This window comes from Salvelinus alpinus, chromosome 18 (assembly GCF_045679555.1).
Source record: "Salvelinus alpinus chromosome 18, SLU_Salpinus.1, whole genome shotgun sequence".
NCBI classification, from domain to species: domain Eukaryota; kingdom Metazoa; phylum Chordata; class Actinopteri; order Salmoniformes; family Salmonidae; genus Salvelinus; species Salvelinus alpinus.
In genome coordinates, this window is record NC_092103.1 from 20,461,442 (window position 1) to 20,482,686 (window position 21,245).

A 21,245-nucleotide genomic window follows, 5' to 3' on the forward strand; every position below is an offset into this window, starting at 1 on the left:
GATCCATATTCATACATCATCAAAGATGGCTTATGTATTCTTAGGGTTCAATTCAATCCGTATCGTGGAATATCCGTGTTCTAGCTTGAATTAAATTTAAAGGCAATGTTCCCGCGTTCGAGGAGACTGCATTCATGGTAAACGCTGCATACAGTATGTCGGCTCAATTGTAAATGACCATTAAAATGTAATGCGGAACTTCTGCGATATGGATTGAAACCAGCTCTTAGTGATCATAAAACTGCAGTAACAATACGATGTAGCAACAGTATCCCCTAATATCAATCTAGCCAGGGACACAAAGTCTGCTGTAAGCATTGGATCAATCACAGCAATCAAAGGAGTAGTGCTGTAACACGGCTCCCTTCACTGCTTGCTCTCCTGGCTCGTCCTCTAGAAATATTCCATGCAAATGTGTCATTGTCATTTACATGCATACTGCCAATGGTGTGACCTTGTGATTCAGGACAGTAGGGTCATCAACAGACCCAGGCAGGCAGAATGTCACTGTCTCATACAGGGATGTAGTTTCCGCTCAGTCTGAGGTAATGGGGGGGGGGTGTATGCATGTGTGTGTGTGTGTGTGTGTGTGTGCGTGAGTGTATGTGTGTATGTGTGTGAGAGAGGTGGTGAGAAAGTGTAGCATGTGCATGAGAGTGAGTGTGTGTGAGTTTGAAAGAGAGAGGGAGAGAGAGTGTTAATTTGTGCTTGAGAGTGAGTGTGTGTGAGTTTGAAAGAGAGAGGGAGAGAGAGTGTTGGCTTGTGCTTGAGAGTGAGTGTGTGTGAGTTTGAAAGAAAGAGGGAGAGAGAGTGTTGGCTTGTGCTTGAGAATGAGTGTGTGTGCATTTGAAAGAGAGAGAGAGACTGTTGGCTTGTGCTTGAGAGTGAGTGTGTGTGAGCTTGAAAGAGAGAGGGGGAGAGAGTGTTGGCTTGTGTGTGTAATATATGACACACAGAGAGCGACAAGTGTAGACGTGTGTGTGTGTGTGTGTGTGTGTGTGTGTGTGTGTGTGTGTGTGTGTGTGTGTGTGTGTGTGTGTGTGTGTGTGTGTGTGTGTGTGTGTGTGTGTGTGTGTGTGTGTGTGTGTGTGTGTGTGTGTGTGTGTGCATGCGTGTGTGGAGGACAGAGCTCGGTACACTATCCTCTGCAGTGTTCCTGTGCCATTGAGTCACCTGTTTTTAAGAGCGGACCTCCCTGATTCTATATGAGTCAGAAGAAGAGAGGGTAGAGAGAAAGGGAAAGAGTGAGAAACGAGATTTGAAACACAGAGCTACAGTACATGGTATGTGCAGGGAAAGTGAGAGAGAGAGAGAGAGAGAGAGAGAGAGAGAGAGAGAGAGAGAGAGAGAGAGAGAGAGAGAGAGAGAGAGAGAGAGAGAGAGAGAGAGAGAGAGAGAGAGAGAGAGAGAGAGAGAGAGAGAGAGAGAAAGAGAGAGAGAGAGAGAGGGAGGCACAGTGAGGAATGTGAAAATCAGAGAAACTGTAGTAGGCTATATGCATATCAAAATTGGAAAATAAAACAGTAAAAGAAATACTAGTCAGTGAATTATATCATGTGACGCATGTCTGACATCAGTGGGGCAACATGGCTGCTGAAGCACCGAGTGAAAGGAGGACATATCATTCAGCATCACCGGTCACTGTCAGTGCACTCCCGTCACACCAAAACTTACACAACACCCTCAGTATACTTCTGAACTGGGGCACAGAGAAACGGTTACAGGGAAACGACTATATTGAATTCCACATCCAGCAAGGTCTATCATATAACCTACAGAACTTCCATGATAAGGAGTTGGCACACTTCTGCTGTACTTTGCTGTGGGTCTGTCCATCTAAAAATAGTTGTATTGCTTCCACTTGCTTTCCACGGACACACACATACACACACAAGCACGCCGCTTTCCACGAGCACATAGATCGATATGTAGGCACTATTGCGTATTTTCCAGAACATGTGTGGCCATTATACATTTCAGAGGGGCCAGCAAGAATATCGCACTCTACATGTGCTCTGGGTCATTAGACACCATTAGACATGCACCTGTCTGGGGAGTGGACATGACTGTTTATTTCTGTACTAGTGCTTTAGCCTAATATTTACTGTTGCTGTGGTTACGCCTATTGGAACTTTTCCAGAACATGTGTGTTCATTTCTGAGGAGTTAGCAGGATGACATTTCTGATTGTTTTTGTACCATTGCTATAGCCTAATGTTTACGGTTGCTATGGTTATGTCTATGACCTACATTCATGCACCTGTCTTAGGAGAGAACATGGATCTAATGTTTCCATGCCCTAATATGAAACAAAACTAAAATTAGTGCAAGGCAAAAAGGATAACGGTGGCCAAATGCCAGAGGGGATGAATCATAAAGAGGAGTTACTATGTGTGTGACGTAAGGATATAACCTGTATAAAGAGTGTGTGCCAAGACTGGAAAGGGAGTTGTTTTCATGAAACAGCTCGGCTTTTATTATATTGTAATAAAAGTCTATTTGAACTCACAGGCTCCGGTATTTGAGAAATATTATTGACTGAATATTTCCACGACAGCACACAAGCGCATGCACACACGCACACACGTACACATACACACAGAATTTCACGTCAGCGGACTACCAGACTTGGCTAGGTACTGTAGCAGTTACACCCCTCCATACTCCACATATACGTGTACTCAAATTACATGTCCCCTTAAATAACCTGTATTACTGGACACCCCTGGCCAGTCCAATCATAGGAGGTGTCTTTTCCTATAGACTTGGAGAAGGTTGCCTAAACACTATGCAAATAAACAGCATAGACAAACAATGAACTGGACATGTTTTTACATTAGATTTCCTTATATTTACATGGGATCGACCTCGAGTGAGCTTAGTTAAGGTAAGGAGGGAGATTCACGGGTTTTGCGTAATTTGGCCAGATGCTTGATGCTTATGCAGTCTGTCCAAGAGAGATTAGTCTCCATGTTACATGGTAGGATTCATATAAAGAGAATTGGTTGTGGCAGCACTTTTAAATCTCTCAAAAAGTGTAGAATCACTGTTTTAACTCAAATACAATGTAGCAGTAGCATATTGTAGTAATAAATACACTGAACAAAAATATAAAACACAACATGCAACAATTTTGAAGATTGACTTCCTTCAATGAACTCAGTACAGTCAATTGAAATAAATATATTAGGCCCTAATCTATGGATTTCACATGACTAGGAATACAGATATGCATCTGTTGGTCACAGATACTTTCAAATAAAAGGTAGGGGCGTGGATCAGAAAACTAGTCAGTATCTGGTGTGACCACCATTTGTCTCATGCAGCACGACACATCTCCTTCACATAGAGTTGATTAGGCTGTTGATTGTGGCCTGTGGAATGTTGTCCCACTCCTCTTCAATGGCTGTGCGAAGTTGCAGGATATTGGCGGGAACTGGAACATGATGTTGTACACGTCGATCCAGAGTATCCAAAACATGCTCAATGGGTCTGGTGAGTATGCAGGCCATGGAAGAACTGGGACATTTTCAGCTTCCAGGAATTGTGTACAGATCCTTGCGACATGGGGCCGTGCATTATCATGCTGAAATGTGAGGTGATGGCAGCGGATGAATGGCACAACAATAGGCCTCAGGATCTCATCACAGTATCTCTGTGCATTAAAATTGCCATCGATATAATGCAATTGTGTTTGTTGTCTGTAGCTTATGCCTGCCTATACCATAACTCCATCGCCACCATGAGGCATTCCGTTCACAATGTTGACATTAGCAAACCGTTCGCCCACACAATGCCATACATGCTGTCTGCCATCTGCCCGATACAGTTGAAACCGGGATTCATCCGTGAAGAGCACACTTCTCCAGGATGCCAGTGGCCATCGAAGGTGAGCATTTGCCCACTGAAGTCTGTTACGACGCCGAACTGCAGTCAGGTCAAAGGTGAGAACGACAAGCACGCAGATGAGCTTCCCTGAGATGGTTTCTGACAGTTTGTGCAGAAATTATCAGCTGTCTGGGTGGCTGGTCTCAGACGATCCCGCAGGTGAAGAAGCCGGATGTGGAGGTCCTGGGCTGGCTTGGATACACGTGGACTGCGATTGTGAGGCCGGTTGGACGTAATGCCAAATTCTCTAAAATGACTTTGGAGGCGGCTTATGGTAGAGAAATTAACATTCAATTCTCTGGCAACAGCTCAGGTGGACATTCCTGCAGTCAGCATGCCAATTGCGCCCTCTCTCAAAACTTGAGACATCTGTGGCATTGTGTTGTGTGACAATACTACACATTTTAGAGTGGCCTTTTATTGTCTCCAGCACAAGGTGCACCTGTGTAATGATCATGCTGTTTAATCAGCTTGTTGATATGCCATACCTGTCAGGTGGATGGATTATGTAAGCAAAGGACAAACGTTCACTAACAGGGATGTAAACAAAATTGTGCACCAAATTTTAGCTAAACAAGTTTTTTGTGCATCTGGAAAATTATATTTTATTTCAGCTCATGAAACATGGGACCAACACTTTACATGTTCCGTTTATATTTTTGTTCAGTGTATACTACTTCTAAAGTGTTACTGCACATTTCATTTATATTTCTATAACATGTTTCCTATCCTAATGACGCTACACACAAACTGTAAAAAGCCAACCAATTGCTTAATCAGTGTTATTCTGTGAGTTGACCGGACTTATGAATTTGAACTAATGTGTTAAAGTTTGTTAACTCAACAAACTCTGCTCGAAGTGAGCTGAATTTGAACAAGCTTGTTGAGTAAAATTACAAATTCATTCTGAAAACCACTGAAAACCACACCCATCCTTATCATATTTCCCAGCATGCTCTATTACAGGTTGATTTTCAGAAGTGTTTATTTCAATACATGTGTTTTTGCATGTATATTCATTAGTTGATTCATCTTATGCTACACAAAAATAAATAATAATCATTTTTCGAAATCCAGCACAGTCAAGACATCATTTAAAAAAATCCAGCAACACAATGACCATGACAGGATCATTCGGAGCATCAGATAATGCTATGCTAATTTGCAGTGGTATAAGGGGGCTGTGTAGCAGAGACTGTGGCCGACTCAGATTCCAGGCTTTTCCACTGCCCTGCACTGGCAGTCCACCAAGCTCCCTGGCACAGATTGAACATACAGAGTACATACAGGGCAGGACTCCAGAGAGAGGGTTACTGGTGCTAACTCCTGCTGAGGTCTGACTTCTCACAGAGGTTTGATTTAGGTTAAGCATTCGCTCTTCAGAGAAATGCGTTTGTTACAATGTCATAATAATATCATGACTGTGAGGGTCCAACTGCAAAAATAACTTCTACATATAAAGGCTTTATACACTGTATCATACTTGAAGTCTTCATAAGAACGACATAGATGGTTCACAAATCATCTATAAGGTTATATCATACTTTACAAAGGGTGTATGACGGGTGACATAAGAGCTCCCTATGTAGGGAGCATTGCCTAATGTGACATAACCCACTATATCAATTCCTCCCAAAAGCTGTGCTTTAAAATAAATGCTAATTAAGCAGGGCTCAAAACTGCGACCAAAACACTCGCATTTGCGACCGTTGGACTTGGCAGTGCGACACTAATTTGTTAGTGATCGCGAGGGTGCCAGTGAAAAAAATGTAGCTGGTCACGTTATTTTTTTGTTCACAATTAAATTTTTTTATTATCATGATTTAACAGTAATGTGCAATTGACCAAAAATAAACCATATGAAAGTATCTGCCTGCCCCTATTTTATTGTCGGACTACTGTGCACATGGAGAAGAGAAAGATGCATCCTAATAAGCACAAGCTTATGACTGTTGCTCAAAATGCAATTGCGGGAAAAATACAGTTTTCAAAGCAACTACGGTTGTCCTAGTTACAGAAAGTTACAGCTTTCTGTGAGTATATCATTTATTTTGCACCTGTATTGACAAATAAATATTGAGTTCATGGCATCACTTTACGACCAGAGTAGGCTATGGATATGGTTTTGTTGAACCTGCGGAGCGCGCCATTTGCGGTGAATAGCCCTACATCAAGTAGCCTATATAGGCCTAGGCTTGGAAATGTTTTGTAGCACATTACATTTACTGAAAGATTAATCAATTAGCCTACATGGCTATCTAGCAACATGATCATATTTAGAGTTAGCAATCTAGTGTTTTGCGTTCCCACTTCCTCAGGTGGTGAATAATATAGCCTAGTGCCCTAGGTCAATATGCAAAGATATAAAGAGAAAGCATGCATGACTCCAATGCATTTACAAACTGCCAGTGAGAAAAAAAGTTACCGTTGAACCCTTTGTAAATCTATCCAAATCAATGTAAGAACAAAAGGGCATGCTATTTTAAAAGATGTCTAGTCATTATTTGCCTGGTTCTGTATAGAATGCAGGTACATTATGCGACCCAGGTCAGGCCACTATCGTTGCGCAGTGGCGAATAATTGGTGCGACCAAATCATGTGCTGGGGCCATCAACTGAAAAAGTTAGTCTAGAGCCCTGTTAAGATGCAATTGCTGATATTACATGTGAGATTACACATGACATTATGTGCCCTATAAACTTGGTGCTTACCTCGTGCTCTGGCCTGGAGCAGGGCAGGTGTAACAGTCATGTGAGGCCTACAGTGTGCTTTATGCTAAACTAAGGCTATAACAGCTAACAGTAAACTGGCCAAGTAAAATAAAGGCCTAGACCAGGGGTCCCCAATTACATTCAGCCGTGGGCCGATTACTCCTTGAGCGAATGGTCGGGGGGCCGGAACATAGTTCTAAATATTTGTACACTAAAAAATGACTGCAAGAATCCCAAACAGATAATAGTTTTTGACAAAAACAGAATAATTTCAAACCTTGATTACATTGGGATACGATCACATATGCCTCTCTATTTATGCGTGGGAATACTTGGGAACAGATTGGGACATCCCTCCCCTAACCCTAACCCTAACCCTAACCCCTACCCTAACCATAACCCTTACTTAACCTAACCACTTAACCATTTTTGTTCATTTTCAAAATTAAATTGTTATCTTTTTGTATTGTTATGATTGCATGGGGACAACTGGAGTGAATGGGCTGCTTATTCTTCAACATTATTTGATGCTGTGTGTGACTGCTGTCGCCTTTCTGTCAGCCGTGTCTAAGTGTTTGACCAAAACTGTCTCTTCTTCAGCGCCACGGAGTGGACAGGTATTATGATCGCTGTCCTTTCAGCCCCATGAGCCTGACACCTTTGATGTGTCACTTGTTGTCGCTATTCTTAGGCTACCATAGGTTGTTTAAAAAGTGTGGTTTCTGTTTTGCTGGTCGCATTATTTTATGCTGTGTGTCAAATGTTTTGTCGGTGCCAGTTCTGTCTCTGTGTGATTCATTCATAATGTAATCAAAAAGCATTGCTCTTCCTCCATTAGGAATAGAATGGTCCAACTACAGTGGATAAAATGTTGGCCGCATTAACTGATGTTATGTTTTCTGTTCTTTCTAGATTTCTTTGTTTGACACAACATATTGGAAAATGTCTGGTCCCTCTGAAGGGGGTCCTATAGTCACAGTTCCCCACTGGCGTATACTATATAAAGCATTTATAAGTTGTACTTCGTTTTAAGGGGGACTAAGATACTGTGCGGAGTGAATAACATGATAATTGAGATATCTTAGCATGCAATTGAGCCATCAGAAAAAGACGAGGTCAATTAAAATGCTGTCAAGACCACACAACCTCAAGACCCATTTGGTGATCGCTGGAGAGATGACTCCCATTGTATTGTGTTCCGCCTTAGAACAAATGAATTTACATTTCACCTCAAGGTCTATGGACAGATAGGCTACACAAAAGTAATACCATTGACAGAGTGCTTCTGTATAGCCAAGTCTTATAGGTAATGTAGGGAACACTTAATTTCGAAGGTCTGCAATACGTTTTATACATATTACTATAGTTTGTTCAAAACCTATGTAAATTAATTTACTATGACAAGTCCTCATAATAAATGATTAATATGTAGTGTATTGTATGTATTCACAAATTCTAATGATACTGTACATGAACAATGATTTAATGATTACACAACTATTTATGGTCTACAAACTATTTACTGATGGTTTTATAAGTGGTTTACAAGTAAACCTTTAGGAAAAGTGCAAATAGATTCTACTGGTTTCTTTTCAGCCAAACCAAGACAAATCTACTCGAGTTTTAGTATACATTGTAAAGGGAAACTGGACTCGTGATGCTATCAAAATGTCATTCGAATTCCATAATCATCCCACCCCCCAGTACTTCTCTTCATTTGCTGTAATGTCTATGTGCTGTCATTCATAGTGAAACACTTGGAACAGTAAAAGGCACACTCTGCCGCTCTCTCATTCTCCTCCTCTAACACATGCGCACACAGACGCACACACAAACTGGCGTGACATCCATGCCATGTGATCTTGCCAGGCGTTATGCCAAAGGCCAACCATGTCACTTACCAGAAATCTCACACAGAGAGAAAGAGAGAGTAAGAGAGCGAGTGTGTGTAAGAGTGAAAGAGAGAAGGAGAGAGAGAAAGGGAGGGAGGGAGAGAAAATAGCTTTTAGTTTTGCAAGAGCTACTTGTCAAACCTCTCCACATGGAACACTGAAAAAGCATATGAAGCATTATGACATTTCTCTGTTATCGTCAATGTTCTTGAGGCAGTAGGTTCCAAGTAAAAAGGAGCACATTAGTTAGTTCTTATGTTAAATTAATATGGAGAGCATGTTTACTGCCCATTGTCTCAGTTCTTGGAAGACTTCCTCTAAAGCACAGAATGAGCCAAAGCAATCAAATCAGTTACCTTTCAAGAATCTTAATAGCCCTCTCTCTCTCTCTCTCTCGCTTTCAGTGAATGTGTAGGTTAATAGTTTGTCAGTTTGTATGTGTGTGTGAGAGGGTTGTGTGTGTGTTTGTGTGTGTGTGTGTGTGTGTGTGTGTGTGTGTGTGTGTGTGTGTGTGTGTGTGTGTGTGTGTGTGTGTGTGTGTGTGTGTGTGTGTGTGTGTGTGCGCATGAGTTTATGTATATTGTACAGTAGGTGAACAGTTAAGAAAACACACTTATCTTCTCTACTTTTCTTTTCAACCTTCCTGGTACAAGGAATTACACTGCTAGGGCTTTCTGAGGAAAACTGAAGAAAACATATATAAATATTAAGCACACCTTCCTAATATTGAGATGTACACCCTTTTGCCTTCGGAACAGCTTCGATTCGTCGGGGCATGGACTCTACAAGGTGTTGAAAGCATTCCACAGGGATGCTGGCCCGTGTTGACTCCAATACTTCTCACAGTTGTGTCAAGTTGGCTGATCTCCTTCGGGTGGTGGACCATTGATGTTACATACGGGAAATTGTTGAGTGTGAAAAACCTAGCAGTGTTGCAGTTCTTGACACAAATTGGTGCGCCTGGCACCTACTACCATACCCCGTTCAAAGGCACCTAAATCTTTAGTCTTGCCCATTCACCATCTGAATGGCACACAATCCATGTCTCAGTTGTCTCAAGGCTTAAAAATCCTTCTTTAACCTGTCTCCTCCCCTTCTTCTACACTGATTGAAGTGGATTTAACATGTGACATCAACAAGGGATCACTGCTTTCACCTGGATTCACCTGGTTAGTCTATGTCATAGAAAGACACCGTGTTCCTAATGTTTTATACACTCTTCTGTTTACCACCCCTACCTTGTCACAACGCAACTGATTGGCTCATTAAGGAAAGAAATTCCACAAATGTACTTTTTACAAGTCACACCTGTTAATTCAAATTCATTCCAGGTGACTACCTCGTGAAGCTGGTTGAGAGAATGCTAAGAGTGTGCAATTGAAATGCATTTATTTAGAATTCAAGGCACACTTAAACAGCATGGCTACCACAGTATTCTGCAGCGATACACCATCCCATCTGGTTTGCGCTTAGTCGGACCATCATTTGTTTTTCAACAAGACATTGGCCCAAAACACACCTCCAGGCTGTGTAAGGGTTATTTGACCAACAAGGAGAGTAATGGAGTGCTGCATCAGATGACCTGGCCTCCACAATCAGCCGACCTCAACCCAATTGAGATGGTTTGGGATGAGTTGGACCGCAGAGTGAAGGAAAAGCAGCCAACAAGTGCTCAGCATATGTGGGAACTCCTTCAAGACTGTTGTAAAAGCATTCCAGGTGACGCTGGTTGAGAGAATGCCAAGTGTGCAAAGCTGTCATCAAGGCAAAGGGTGGCTACTTTGAAGACTTTTTTAAAACACTTTTGTGGTTACTACATTATTCCATATGTGTTATTTCATAGTTTTGATGTCTTCACTATTATTCTACAATGTAGAAAATAATCAAAATAAAGAAAAACCTTGAATGAGTAGGTGTGTCCAAACCTTTGACTGGTACTGTATATATCTGACAAACAATCCACTGTTGACCAAACAAGAACCAATGCCATGCTACACCATCTACAGTTTAATTTAATCTTCCATCCAATATGTCAACATTAGTTCATATAATGCAACATACAATTTCGCTAGTTAGGCTCTATTGGTAGGACAACCCATACTGTAGCTAAGGCCAGACACAATCTGAGAAGGCAGAATGTCCTTAAGCCCTTTAGAAATTACTTGAAATGAACAATATAATCAACATATCAAATCAAACACTGCTACTCCAAATGTACTGTATTGGTAACAGAATAACTACAAATTAATTGACTAGATATTCTCAGAATTCTTGAAAGATGGTGAACAACATCTCTACAGATTCTGTCTCACCATACCAGATAAACATCTATCAAACTTTATTTTCAGTCCATTTCACACAATAATCCCAAGACACATATTAAACGGGGAAAAAGTGGGGAAAATGGAAATAAAAAAAGTTTTGAAAACATACCAATAACTAAACACACACACGTCAAACAGAATCAGGCAGCACAGTATGACAGAACCCACTTCACATCTAAATGACAGGAACTGTGTACTGGACTCAGTTGACCTCATGATGGGATCTGTGACAACACTGCTGGCCCAGAGCAACCGTACATACATACAGTAAAGATGATGAGGAAATAATGTATGTCTGCCCTGTATCACGTACCATGCACACTGCCATCCCATTGCCTCATCATCATCTTTAGATGGCCTCACAGAAAGAAGCCAGATGAACACTGGGAAGGGCCTTTTTACACAGAGCATTTGTAGTGTAGTCACTCCCTCCCTCTCGTCAAGTGCACTAGTTAAACCAAGGAGCCAAAGAGACAGAAATCAAGGCGTTCTTTTTCAAATATTGGTTGTCAAATTAATAACATTTACTCCCACATACTATAAGTGAAATATTTTCTCGCACTCCAAGCACCAAGACATAACTATAAGGTTGAATATTCACAGTACAGTAGCTACAGTAGAACAAAAATATGTACTGGTAGATCAACATAGTGGGTGGGTCCTACAATGCTGGATAATAAACACAGAGGTGGAAGGTAACAGTAAACCTAAACATTTCCTTTACAGTTGATCGCCCCTATGATAAAGAGTCCATACTGTTCAGCCAAGCGTCTGATGAAGGGTAAAGCCAGTTGAGCGAACCCTACAACCTCTCTCTCTCCCTCTTTCTCTACCCTTTCTCCCCATGTACGTGTCTCTAACTGTGTCTCTCGCTCTCTCTCTTCTCACCGCCCCCCTTTGCCCCCTGTGGAATGTTTCGTAGTGTGGAGCCTATGGAGGAAGGGCATCCCAGGACACAGCATACACAAATACAGCTGTTGGGCGCCATCACAGCGTTTGGCAGCCGTCCAACTCAAAGATGGGCGACGGTAAAGGCCTCGGGTTGAGAAAAAAAAGAACACTCTTTCCATGTATGTTGTTGTTAAACATTAAAGATAAGAACTTGGCAGTACACCTCGTGGCCCTCACTGACTTCCCAGCAATAAAGCAAAGAACTATGAAAGAGGTGTCATCGTGTGGAGTCTATAGACAGGCAGGCACGTACAGACCTACACACAAACATACACTGAGCCTTTAGGTTTAGATTGAGATCATAAGCAGAGTGTTGGGAGTCTCTCTGTCTGTATATCTTTCTCTTGTTTGGTATGACAGCTGAGATGGATTTCATAGTGTTGAGAGCTGTGTGTGAAAGGCAAACCTGTATGCTTGGAGTGCTGGATGTCAGCCATGTTAGTTAAAGCTACACACACACACACAAGAAGCAAATGAGGCCAACCTCTAACCCGACACCGCCCATTCCACCTCATATTGATGAAAACAACTGCCGAGACCCTAACATCTTGGAAAGATAAAATAGAGGGGCCATCTTGCAATGTACTGGTCTAAGGGTTATGATTAATATCTAAACTAGAAACACTAAACAACAGAAAGTGTGTGTGTGTGTGCCTGCGTGCGTGCGTATGTGTGTGTGTGTGTGTGAGAGAGAGAGAGAGAGACAAAAATAGAGAAAGACAGCAAGAGAGAGAGAGAGAGAGAGAGAGAAAGCAAGAGAGAGTAAGAGAGCAGGAAATGAAGAAATTGCCACGAGCTACATGCAAGGCCCAAACAATACAGTAGGCATTGTGTATAGTCACATGTCAGGGGTTTCATGGGATGCAGACAGTAACACAGAAGTCAGACCTCAGGTCATGGAGAAGCACTGATCCAGTATGTTACTGTCAGAGTAAATGGTTGTAAATCAGGGACTCTGTCAAAATTCTGTAATTTTTAGCCAACAAACAGCAAGGATGTAGCCTATTGATTCCATCGAATCAATAATGGACTATATAAACTGTACTATGCATTTATTCACAAACAACATAATTTATAAGTATCCTATGGAGACACGTGAATAAGGCAGGCACATTCAAACGAGTACAGACCCATAATACAGTATTAGACAGAATTACAAGAAAACATCCTGGATACATTTATAAGCACTTCTCTAAACTGAAATCTTTATAGTCTACTCCTAATGCTTTGACAGGTATAGATTGATTTTCTGTACACTATGACTTAACATGTTAAGTTAGCACTGAGGACATAAAAGTACTAATATAGATAAGGTGGTTGAAGTCTATATTAATAGCACACAATATGCCGGTCTGATTTCAGTGAGTTACTGTAGCCTCTCTCATTTGGATACCATAACTTTAAGATCCACAGCTATGAATAGGCTACATGGTATGCACCATATGTGTGGGTCTATGGTTAGGCGGCTACATGTGTGGTATAATGCCTATAGCCTACAGGGGTGCGTTTTTGGTTGAACTTGATAATGACGCAATGACCGATATCATTTCACTTTCGCCACTCATCCTGTTTGAAACATTGCAGGATATCTGGTTGTCTAATAAAAAGTGTTACATTTCATACAGTTAATTGGCAAAGTATCATAACATTTCAAAACATCTGCACAAATTCCTCTAGTCTACTTGAGGGTTATGTTTTTCGGAAATTCTGTTGCATTAAATCAACATCATGGTTCTAACAAAACCTCAAAATCTACGAAATTGTTATTCTACAAAACTATTAAAGTGAAATATCTGTTTAGCCTATGTCAATGTCGCTATGTCATCCGATAATTAATGTAGGCTATCAAACGATGGATATGAAAGATGGGTAGGTTAACTCTACATTACGAGGAAATAAAACATGGCAAACACATATGCGTTAAATAAACACTATAGGCGTGTATATCAAACCAAGATGAAGGCGAATGTTTACCCGGTATGTCGGTCCTCCATAAAAGGGTACAGTCAGTAGTCGGCACAGCGTTATTTCTTCAGATGTAAAGTTTGCAGGGTCCGTGGCCGTCTGTAGCACAGGCAGGCCCCGAGTTCACCTCGTTTGCTAGCTCCAAGGACTGTATCGCTCGCTCTCCTATCTTGAACGATCGCCCCCCATCTCTCTCTTTCTTTGCGTGCCTCTAGTCCTTGTGCATGGTGTGAATTCCGATCACATGGACGCTATATGAATTGTGCGCAGACTGACATCATTATACATGTGATATACTTTCATTAAACAGCCTAGGCGTCTAGAGGCTACTGTATAGTCTTTCAGATGTTACTGTACTTTATTGTAAATACAATAAACAGTTGCCATACTGGGCATGTGGTAGGCTTACTCACCGTTTAGTTGACACCTTTACATGAACTCGATACACTCTGATGAGTCTTAAATGCGTATTTCCAAACCAAATTGTATTCATATGACAGAATTCAGGACAAAGGAAGCAGCTATACTTGACCAAGTGAATTGTTTTACTCTATGAAGGGTGCGCTCTGGAGTGCATTTACATGCACGGTTAACTCACGTGGCCTATGCGACGACTGTTGCATGACGTGCATGTGTGTAGCTCATAACTTTGGGGACCAACTGCGGGCTACATAACATGACCTCAAGTCAACTGTCCCCTAACTACTGTATCCGTTTTACTGTAGTGAATCCATATACCACCCCCTAATGTCTGAAAACAAAATTGATTTACATTCACTGACATGCCTCAGTCTATCCATGACTACAGTATATACTGTATTTCCATAAAATCTGATATATTTAATGTTTGTAAGCCATGCCCTTAAGCCTTAACTAACTGTGCTTTTCGAAACCAAAAGCAGTTGATCTTAACTATGTCTGATTGATAATTAAAATGAGGCAGTAAATAGTCCCACAAATCATTAAACATATTTGAATGTGTGCATATCAACACTGAGGGTGCAGTGTATACTATGCCCACTGGTTATATACAGTCATTGGTAATGGTTCAAATGTCACTGTCATTATTACTGTATACATTTTAGAATGTATCCTAATGTATAGTATATCCTTATACAAGTCAATATTGTAAAATAACTATTACAACACAATAGGGAAATGTGTCTATACACTACCAGTCAAAGGTTTTAGAACACCTACTCATTCAAGGGTTTTTCTTAATTTTTACTATTTTCTACATTGTAGAATAATAGTGAGTACATCAATACTATGAAATAACACTTATGGAATCAAAGTGGCCACCCTTTAACAAGAGTATGCAAAGCTGTCATGAACTTATCCTCTGCAGCAAAGGTAACTCTGGGTATTCCTTTCTTGTGGCGGTCCTCATGAGAGCCAGTTTCATCATAGCGCTTGATGGTTTTTGCGAGTGCATGACTGCACTTGAAGAAACTTCAAAAGTTCTTGAAATTTTCCGGATTGACTGACCTTCATGTCTTAAAGTAATGATGGACTGTCATTTCGCTTTGCTTATTTGAGCTGTTCCTGCCATAAAATGGGCTTGGTCTTTCACCAAATAGGGCTATCTTCTGTATACCAACCCTATCTTGTCACAACACAACTGATTGGCTCAAATGCATTATGAAGGAAAGAAATTCCACAAATGAACTTAACAAGGCACACCTGTTAATTGAAATGCATTCCAGGTGACTACCTCATGAAGCTGGTTGAGAAAATGCCAAGAGTGTGCAAAGCTGTCGTCAAGGCAAAGGGTTGCTACTTTTAAGAATCTCAAATATAAAATATATTTAGATTTGTTTTAACACTTTTTTTTTTATTCCATGTGTATTTCATAGTTTTGATGTCTTCACTATTATTCTACAATGTAGAAAAGAGTAAAAATAAAGAAAAACCCTTGAATGAGTTGGTGTGGAGCTGGGTTCATCCAAAGTGTTGGGCATGTCCCAAATCATTCAAATGGTTTTCTTAACTCATTTCCTTAATATTGAGCGCTGATCTGAAACAGACTGACTAGAGAAAGCAGTACAGTGGAAACTCAGCTCTCTTACCGTTTAAGTACTGAAACAGAAGCTGTGACTATAACTAGTGCTCCGTTTGTAACCAAGTGGGAAGTGGGAATTTACAACATACTACTGGAGAAATATCCACTTGAATGGCCTCTAACTGGTAATTACTAGTGGGAAACTCGTCCATCATCCTGAGCTCACACCTCTGACGTCACTTACCTCGGAAATTACCTGGATAACAGAATATTCTGCAGTTAAATGCAACAAAAACATTGCTTTTTATAAATTATCTGTTAATATGGTTTTGAACACTATAATTTGTTTACAAGCATGATAACTGCACTTTTAGTTTATGGTTTACAGTTTGTTGGCCATTAGCCAATCGGCGTTTCTGAACAAGTTCAAAGCATGTGAATGCATCCAACTGCTATTTACGACTTCACAACTGGTTGATTCACACCTCCCACTTGGTTACGAATGCAGCATTGGGCACGGACCTTCTCCTGGACAGGCCCTAGGGTTGCAGGAAAGGGAACAAGGAAAAGACAATAATTAAGGAGAAATTAAGCAGGATCTTGGTACTTAAAATGAACAATGAGACACAGTTATGGTCACTGATAGATAAACGTTATGAATAGGTTTTCATTCAATAATTTCAGCCTGTCCTTATCAGATCAGTCCTAGTGTAGGAAAGAAGATGAGGAAAGGAGGCTATATAAGGCCATTGGGACACAGCCATGGCCATTGTTATGGTTGGCAGAGACCGAAGGTGTCTGGCTGTGATTGGCTACTGTGTTCTCAGGGAGGCAGAACAGAGCGCTGTCTCTGTGAGAGGGATTCTGGGACCATGTGAGGAACTATATTTTGATATTATGAGCACTTCACCCAAAGCCACTCACAATAACTAACTTGCATTACAGACTCGATGACACAGCCCCAGCAACAGGCCATGTCCATGGCAGATATTATTAGCATCAATAAGACAATATGTACACAGACTTATCCATATATTTTACAGCACGATACATTAGCTTTTTTTTTCCTCAACAGAGTATGTATAAAATAATAATGTTAGCTACAAAAATAATGTCTGTCACCTGGGGAGTCAATTTAAACACATATACTGAATATATCCTTTATTTTTAGAATTCAACATTGTCACTTGTTTTCCTCCAGTCATACAAGACAGCATGTTTTTTTCCTGCTAGGGTGTTAAGGGGCATACTATCCCTCATGCGCCAAACTAAAGTAAGGCTTATTATTACAGAAGTCTTAGTGATATGGTATATATGGTATATACGCACCCACATTTTGCAGGCAAATAGCACCAAGGCGTGTCACTCAGGGATTCTTGAAAGTCAGGACAATCCTTGCCGGCAGGGAAACTTTATTTTTTATAGTTTTATAGTTTATAAAGGGGAATTTAAAATAAAATATTTTCAATATTACACATTTCCATATCGGCTCTGTAACTGGAAATTCCCTTGTCCGGAGCAAAGGATCCCAAATTGAAACTCTCAAAAAAAAAAAAAGCCAATAATTAATGTTAACTGAAAAATGATCTTATGTAGTTTCTTGCAATAGCCCTTTGAGATTAAAGAGTATTTCTCTCAAAAACTGTAATTCCTAAAAAATGTGTCCGGCGATGTTGTGAACTCCGTCACGTTTAAAATCCTAAATGAATCAGGAATGAGCTCCACCATAAGGACCCTATATTCATGTCCATATTACATGTAGTGCAACAAGACCACTCATGGTCTGTAAAGTTATCTACTTTTGATAGATTTAAACAAACATTGAAATCACCATGGTGACAAGTTCACAACCATAAACTCCATCTGCCTGATAGGATGTTAATTTTGGAACAAATATATATTTTTATTTACTAGGCAAGTCAGTTAAGAACAAATTCTGCTTTACAATGACGGCCTACACCGGCCAAACTTGGACGACACTAGGCCAATTGTGCGCCGCCCAATACAATCCCAATCACGTCCGGTTGTGATACAGCCTGGATACGTTAGATTAAAGTAGATTTTAGAGTCATAAAGCAACTCTGGAAGAACAATTTTGCTACTTTGTATAGCACTTTAATGAAGACGAAAAAATAGTTTTTTGTCAACTCCGTAAAACATCAACTCGGTCAGATTTTTGTCTAACATCAACTCCGTCAGAGTGCTGAAAGATCTGATAGAATGGTTATATTACTATTGGGGGTTTTCAAAGAAAACATTTTTGTACATTTTACAAATGTTTGTATTGAAGCAAAAATGTCTGTTTTGAGTATTTGTTGTCAACTCCGTCAGTGGCTTGTCAACTCCGTCAGTGGCTTGTCAACTCCGTCAGTGTCTTGTCAACTCCGTCAGTGGCTTGTCAACTCCGTCAATGATGGCCAGTCCTTTTAAAATCGATTTGTGTTAATATTCTGAAAAAATACCACTGTTCTGCAACACATGCTTCAACTATTGACACATAGACACTAGACCTAAGGGACCTTTTTTTGTTTGCTTTATAAACGTTGTTTTATGTTTTAAATCAGGAAAAACATGCCAAAATGCTAACGAAATTAGCCCTGAAGAATTATATAGCGCTATAAAACAAAACAAAAAGAAGTTTGGAGATTAGATTATTCAAATATGTAATAATACCAGTGTTAGAATGAAACAAGCAAAGCCTTTAAACACTTGTTGGACAATACATGTAAAAATGAAATGCCTTTTATGGTGTCTGACGGAGTTTACATAAATCCAGTTAGTTGCATTATTTTTTTTTTTTTACAGAATTAGGTTGTTTCTTTACATGGTTTGATAGCTAATACTAATATACACTACATGACCAAAAGTATGTGGATACCTGCTCAATGAAAATCTAATTCCAAAATCATGGGCATTCATATGGAGTGGTTTCCCCTTTGCTGCTGTAACAGCCTCCACTCTTCTGGGAAGGCTTTCTACTAGATGTTGGAACATTACTGGGGACTTGCTTTCAGTCAGACACAAGAGCATTATGAGGCCGGGCACTGATGTTGGGCGATTGGGCATGGCTCGCAGTCTGCGTCCCAATTCATCCCAAAGGTGTTTTATAGGGTTGAGGTCAGGGCTCTGTGCAGGTTCTTTCACACCAATCTCGACAAACCTTTTCTGTATGAACCTCGCTTTGTGCACGGGGGCACTGCCATGCTGAAACAGGAAAGGGCCTTCCCCAAACTGTTGCCACAAAGTTGGAAGCACAGAATAGTCTAGAATGTCATTGTATGCTGTAGTGTTAAGAAGTCCCTTCACTAGAACTAACGTGTCTAGCCCAAACCATGAAAAATAGCCCCAGAACATCATTCCTCCTCCAACAAACTTTACAGTTGGCACGATTGGGGCAGGTAGCGTTCTCCTGGCATCCGCCAAACCCAGATTCGTCCGTTGGACTACCAGATGGTGAAGCGGGATTCATCACTCCAGAGAACGCATTTCCACTGCTCCAGAGTCCAATGGCGGCGAGCTTTACACCACGCCAGCCGACGCTTGTCATTGCACATGGTGGTCTTAGGCTTGTGTGTGGCTGCTCGGCAATGGAAACCCATTTCATGAAGCTCCCAACTAACAGTTTTTGTGCTGAAGTTGCTTCCAGAGGCAGTTTGGAACTCAGTAGCGAGTGTTGCAACCGAGTACAGATGATTTGTTACGCGCTTCAGCAATCCCGTTCTGTGAGCTTGTGTAGCCTACCATTTCGTGGCTAAGTCCTAGACGTTTCCACTTCACAATAACAGCACTTACAGTTGACCGGGGCAGCTCTAGCACGGCAGAAATTTTACGAATTGACTTGTTGGAAATGTGGCATCCTATGATGGTGCCACGTTGAAAGTAACTGAGCTCTTCAGTAAGGCCATTCTACTGCCAATGTTTGTGTATGGAGATTGCATGGCTGTGTGCTTGGTTTTATACAACTGTCAGCAAAGGGTGATCCTGAAATAACCAAATCCACTAATTTGAAGGGCTGTTCACATACTTTTCTGTGTGTGTATGTGTGTGAAAAAAAGTATGATTGTCTGGTCTTTCAAGAATCCCTACACTATATCATCTGTCCACCTTTTATTCCTGGACATCCTCACGCCTTCATCACAACTGCTGCTGTGTGTAGTGTTTTGGTACAAAATGGCTGCTGTGAGTCACTCAGGTGGATGTCTGACATTGGCATAAAACATTGATCCATGGTCTGTTGTCACCAGACGCTACATGTCAACAAACACCAAGAAGCACCAGCCCAGGCCTCCCACCAGGAACATTGTGACCTGCATACTGTAGATGAACAGGTTGTTGAGCACCCCAAAGTCAAAGCGCCGGTGTCCTAGCAACAGCAGGATCACGGACAGCTTGTACTGCAGCCGCAGGAAAACGCGGGCGCTCACGTACTGCAGGCAGAAGAGAGCAGACAGCGACACCCAGAGGAGGGAGGTCAGAAGGCTGCAGCCGAAGTAGAGCAGGAAGCGCAGGAAGCCGTACATGCAGCGCGAGCGCAGGTACAGGTCAAAGTTGTTGTACTTGCTGCGCACAAGCTGGGTGGTGCGCGCCGGCCCGCAGGCCGAGTGCATGCAGGTGGTGTGGGGGCCATGGAAGCTGCGCACTCGCCGAGGGATAGGGATCACAGGCATGAGTGAGTGAATTGAGGTCTAGGTTTCTGTGGGGAGTCCCAGCAACAGGCCTCGTCCTCTGCTTCAGGGGTGGTGAAGGTTAGCATCATTGGCTGGCTTTTAGCGCTTAGCATGGGACCACAGGCATGGAATGTAGGTCTCTGATTAGGCCTGTTTGGTGTATGTTGCTACGTGCATCCAAAAGGCAACAGGGCTCTGTAAAGAGGGAACAACATATTTACAAATACACATGGACAAGGAGCTCTCCATCTCTCACACACACACACACACACACACACACACACACACACACACACACACACACACACACACACACACACACACACACACACACACACACACACACACCTCTATTATGGATGTAACCTAGACTTGGTCACTAGGCCTAATGTGCTCAAATTGTACACACCGTTCGTTGAGAAAATGGACATTGAGTTTTCTTGAAAGATGTCGTGAACACTGAATTCTCAGCAATCGATTCGATGCTGCATGACTTTCTCAAACGTCTTCCTATTCACCACAATGGTAGTGGTGCGCTCTGAAACGACTGATGCAAGTCAACATGTTATAGCTCGTTGCACAAAGATATATACCAAAGTAACAAACTGAGTAGTTGCAGCAATTCCCTCGGATACATCGTTCCATTGATATAAATGGCTATACTTGCTAATGTAACTCAACAGCGGCGGTAGGGTGTTGCTCTGACAACCGGTGAATACGTCCTGTCGTAAAATATTTGTCATTCTTCTCAAGACAAAATCTGAAATTTAAAGGAGAAGAGCTCTAATTATTTGGGATTTTACTGTAGCCAATAGAGTACCACAGTATGAGTCATAATACCTAGCA

At 41.3% G+C, this 21,245-nt stretch overlaps 2 protein-coding genes across 5 annotated transcripts in view; both read right to left on the reverse strand.

Moving 5' to 3' along the window:
• Positions 1-14,279, reverse strand: part of LOC139543985 (nucleus accumbens-associated protein 2-like) — a 41,139-nt gene extending 26,860 nt beyond the window's left edge. Inside the window, exon 1 of one of the 3 annotated variants that reach the window (XM_071350617.1) lies at positions 14,144-14,279. The gene's annotated coding sequence lies outside the window, so the exon portion shown is untranslated. Of the gene's footprint in view, positions 1-13,739; positions 13,878-14,143 lie in introns of those variants that run through there. The other 2 variants (XM_071350614.1, XM_071350616.1) reach the window with 2 other exon arrangements.
• Positions 10,483-21,133, reverse strand: LOC139543986 (transmembrane protein 250-like). 2 transcript variants are annotated; one of them, XR_011668785.1, is made up of 4 exons: positions 20,809-21,133; positions 18,611-20,594; positions 14,144-16,271; positions 10,483-13,981 (listed from the first exon to the last, which is right to left on the reverse strand). XR_011668785.1 is itself a non-coding variant. In XM_071350620.1 (2 exons), exon 2 carries the CDS (start codon positions 20,397-20,399, stop codon positions 19,980-19,982), a length of 420 nt encoding a protein of 139 aa, XP_071206721.1. In that variant the 5' UTR covers positions 20,400-20,594; positions 20,809-21,133; the 3' UTR covers positions 16,879-19,979. The 2 variants fall into 2 exon arrangements, 1 of the variants encoding a protein (XP_071206721.1); XM_071350620.1 differs by lacking the exons at positions 10,483-13,981; positions 14,144-16,271 and having other exon boundaries at positions 16,879-20,594.
• Between the last annotated feature and the right edge of the window lie 112 nt (positions 21,134-21,245).

Bases quoted from the DNA above. Each gene is read 5' to 3' on its own strand.
- LOC139543986 (XM_071350620.1), bottom strand. From the start codon at position 20,399: ATGCCTGTGATCCCTATCCCTCGGCGAGTGCGCAGCTTCCATGGCCCC.